We start from the raw sequence: 4,412 nt of genomic DNA, 5'->3' as shown, positions 1-4,412 counted from the left end.
ATTTCAATCAACGGTCAGGATTAAAGGTGAAGTTCAGTCATAAAGGAAGATTCCCAAATTAAAGGGAGTTAATTGATTTAATTTGAGTAAAAAAAGGAGTTAACTGATTTAATTTGAGTAAAAAAAGGAGTTAACTGATTTAACTCATTTTTGATCAATAGTGAACTGGAAATTTCCTTTTTTGAACTGAAGAGAGATTTTGGTGAGATATTTAATTTAATAAAATGAGATATGCTCTCATAATTACCTTTTCTATTTAATTAAATAATCCTTTAATTAATTAGAAACATTTTTCTTATTTAATTAAATAACTTCATTTAATTAATTAGAAATGGCTTCCCATTTAATTAAATAACTTTGTTTAATTAATTAGAAGTAAGTACTCCATTTAATTAAATAATTTTCTTTAATTGCTTAGAAATACCTTTCCAATTTAATTAAATAATTACATTTAATTAATCACGATAGGCGTATTTATTAAATTAAATAAATTTAATTCCATAGTACATTAGCCTTAAGATATAATTTAATTTAATTAAAGTATAAATACTTAGTAATTAAATTAAATATTAATCAATAGGTTTAATGTGATTAATATCAGTAAATACTATAGGAATTAAATAATAAGCATGATGAATGTAGATTAGGGTTTTCTTCATCTGACAATTAAGTCAAGTAGCGAGTAGCTGAATAAGAATTTGCCTAACGGAATAAGACTTTAGGATTGATCAGAAATAGACCAGAATTGGTTGAGATGGCAATGAGCCAATTTTGGGGTATTACATTTTGCCTCTCTTTGAATGAATGTATGAGCAACATGTTTAATTCAAAGATAATCAGAAAGTATGATGCGAACATGAGATTGGTTCCAAAGTTGATTACACGGAGACCAATTAATAAGCTTTTAAGGACTATCTCTAGAACAGAGCTTAATCCCAAGGAATCCAAGAAGAATACCTAGATACCTAAAATTGGTAGCATTTAAAAGACTATCTCCAGAACGAAGCGTAATCTTTAAGGATCCAGACAGAACGTCTAGATACCTGAAATTGATAGCATTTAGAAGATTATCTCCAGAATGAAGCATAATCTTCAAGGATCTAGATAGAACACCTAGATACCTGAAATTGGTAGCATTTAAAAGACTATCTCCAGAACGAAGCATAATCTTTAAGGATCCACATAGAACGTCTAGATGCCTGAAATTGATAGCATTTAGAAGATTATCTCAAGAATGAAGCATAATCTTCAAGGATCCAGATAGAACACCTAGATACCTAAGATTGATAAAAGATAACAAGGTCCAATCATGAGTCATAGAATCATCCCCAGAATGAGGCTTGATCCTTAGGAGTCGGGGTTTAGACTGTCCCAATACCTGTCCATCGAACTCTGAGAAGAGTTGTTATAAGGTTGATCAATTGATGAAAAGATAAGATAGATGGCAAAGATGCCAGATAGAAGGGAACAAGATGCCCTGAGTGATAAGGACATAAGATGGGAACTAGATGCCCCGAGCAATAAGTATTTAATGATGTTATCATCCTGCCCCCTCAGGAGTGAAATCGAAAGATGACACACCAGAAATATGATTTGAAGCAGTATATCATGAGATATAGAAGAAATCTGAGATTCAACAGAATCTAGAAGAGATCAGAACGATCTAAAGAAGATTCAGGGTTGATTTGAAATGATTGCGAAGTTGCAAAGACCAAGGTTGACCAAGAGTTGACCAAATTTAGCCACAATTGACTTGAGTTGACTATTTTCAAAATAAATTTTGAAAATATGGAGAATGTAAATTTGAAAGGATTCCAAGAATCACAAAGTACCAAAAAGATTTGGGCTGCACAAGCGTTCAATCGCGTCGATCCCCAAAATTTTAAAACGCATTTTTGAGGCTCTTAGTTGTGTCAGATTTCAAATTTGATCTCGAAAATGGATCCAGAATAGTCCAATTAGCCAAGGGTGTGATTTTTGCGTAAATCCGAACACTTTGAAAAATTTGGGTCAATAGCTATATAAGGGCTCGAAGGGTCATTTTCAATTCATTTGTGCTTTTGTCTTATAGTGATTTTGAGCTCTGATAGAGACATGGCAGTGAACATGAGATATCATCGTTTTGAGCACTCTAGACGACACAGTCGGCTAGCAAACTATGAACCACCGGTGAGTTGTCGATTTTCCATCTTCGTACTTTTATTTTCACGCATTTTGAGGTCATTTATTATATGTTTTAGCGTGTTTAGGAATGTTTAATTCGGTTTTCGTGCGAAGCCAATCTCTTCTTGTGCGAAGATCTTTTTTCTTCACGCAAAGAAATAGGGTAGACTATTTTTTCACGCACGGCTTGAGGATCTTCGCGCGAGGCGATTCGGTTCTCGTGCGAAATCTTCTTTTCTCACGCGGACAGTGATTTCTTCACGTGAGCAACTCTTTTTTCACACGAATGTATGATTCTTTGTGCAAAGAAATAATGTTTTCGTGCAAAATTGGTATAATTTTGTGTGAGATTTCAAGAATTTCGCACGAAATTCCATGACAGTTTTGTATAAAAGTTTGATTTTCGCACTCAAAAATTGCATTTTAGTTTATTTTGATGCTTCGTTTTGACTTGATACTGTTTGTTTGTTTGTCATATTTTTGGTTTGTGCGTGTAGGAGGTCTTTGGAGATGTTTCATTTAGATCACACTATCCACCATATGGAGAGCTATTGTGGATTCTTGATGATGCAGATCGGGTGCACATTGCCCGATTGGGGGTGTCCTCTCTATGACGAATTCCAGCCGTGATGGTGAATCACGGCCTTCTCACTACCTTGGTAGAGCTTTTCCATTCGGAGACAAACACATTCCATTTGCCGATGGGCGAGAGGACCATTACTTTGAAGGACATGTGGAGGATCTTGCAGATTCCCTTTCATGGTGCCCGAGTCATCTATGACACAGTGCCCCGAGCAGGGACAAAGGCGCTATCTTTTGTGTTCGAGAGAGAGTTACAGAGGGGCAGGGCCATCAGTTGGGATGAGCTTATGCACACATATGGATCGACACACAGGCTGGCATCTGTGCTAGTTATATTCCTGAGCTGTTTGTTATGTCCTGACAGAGGACAACATTGTTTGGAGTGTGGGTGGGGTGCCATGCTTTGCAGGATGGTAGAGGCACTTGAGATCTTTGGGTGGGGTCAGTGCATGCTAGCTCACCTTTTTCACGAAATGCATGAGGTCATCTTCCACGAGAAGAAGACCATGGCAGCGAGATTTTATGTTTTGTAGATCTGGGCTTGGGAGCATCTTCCCGTATGTAGGCTGATTTTTGAGGATGCCTGGGAGCCTATGGAGCCCTATATATGCAGATATCTAGGGCATATTACCCAGGTCCACCTAGGTAAGATTGAGCACTGGCGAATGCATCTTGATGACTTGGTGTCTGTTGTATGGCGACCCTGAAGAGAGACAGAGGACTGGGATGATACCCCCAGAGAGCTGCCATGGATGTTTAGTTCTCGACCTCTGGCGAGCAAGATGACATCTGTCATAGAGAGATTCGTGATCTCACAAGTGTGGCGACAGTATGACCGACCACAAGACATTTCACATGAGTACTGTGCCTATGCCAGGGTGCAGAGGGATATTGAGCGAGGATGGCCTCCACAGATGGATCCAAGGCGATCCATGATAGATATCTGCAACCTAGCTGCAGTTTAGTGGGACTACCTACCGACGATAGCAGATTCTGGGATGAAACTTGCATATCAGGCATTTTTGATTAGCCATCCATTCCCATATTTTACAGATCCAGTGGGGATGGCAGGGCAGGCAGTGCAGACAGAGAGACAGGCACCCCAGCAGCAGCAGGCACAGCCACAGCCGCTAGTTCAGCCACAACAGTAGTCACGAGTTCGGCACCGAGTTCAACAGATGCAGATTCCCCCACGTCAGATGGGATCAGACCCAGGTGCCGGGGGTAGTGGGAGTGGATAGAGCCAACGCCGTAGGTAGAGGACAAAGGAGGAGGCCCCTCAGCAAGAGGCTCCATAGCAGCAGGTGCCACCACAGCCACACGCACCACCACAGTAGCAAGCACCTAAGATGTTAGATGAGGATATGTCGGATCAGCCAACAGGTGGGATGTAGGATGCGGTATGGAGGTACTAGGAGAAGGTTCATGTGGCCTCCCGACAGTTGGGAGACTTGCAAATTGTAGTAGCAGTTTGGGATGCACAGCTAGTGGAGAGACAGCGAGAGACAGATTGTCAGAGGGAGCGCGTGGAGACTGTAGAGTGGAGGCTGGAGCTGGCGCAGGATGAGATCCACTTTCAGTCAACGCGAGCAGCTTATTATTATGCTGCATATACCAGCGTAGTACTAGATGAGACATTGCAAGTTCAACAATTCTCTTAGTACGCG

The 4,412-nt window shown here is 40.1% G+C and overlaps 1 protein-coding gene across 1 annotated transcript; it reads left to right on the top strand.

The window, feature by feature from the left end:
* Positions 1–2,792: 2,792 nt before the first annotated feature.
* LOC149532678 (serine/threonine-protein phosphatase 7 long form homolog) lies at positions 2,793–3,710 on the top strand. Its single transcript, XM_089805748.1, has 2 exons — positions 2,793–3,227; positions 3,576–3,710. The coding sequence occupies exons 1-2, from the start codon at positions 2,793–2,795 to the stop codon at positions 3,708–3,710; spliced, it is 570 nt and encodes a 189-aa protein (XP_089661874.1).
* Positions 3,711–4,412: the final 702 nt, after the last annotated feature.

The sequence above is a fragment of the Cupressus sempervirens genome, chromosome 10, assembly GCF_028749045.1.
Source record: "Cupressus sempervirens isolate cs-2001-9-10 chromosome 10, ASM2874904v1, whole genome shotgun sequence".
In the NCBI taxonomy this organism is placed as follows: Eukaryota; Viridiplantae; Streptophyta; class Pinopsida; order Cupressales; family Cupressaceae; genus Cupressus; species Cupressus sempervirens.
The sequence above is the reverse complement of the archived record's forward strand: the minus strand, read 5'-3'. Positions and strand labels throughout refer to the sequence as shown.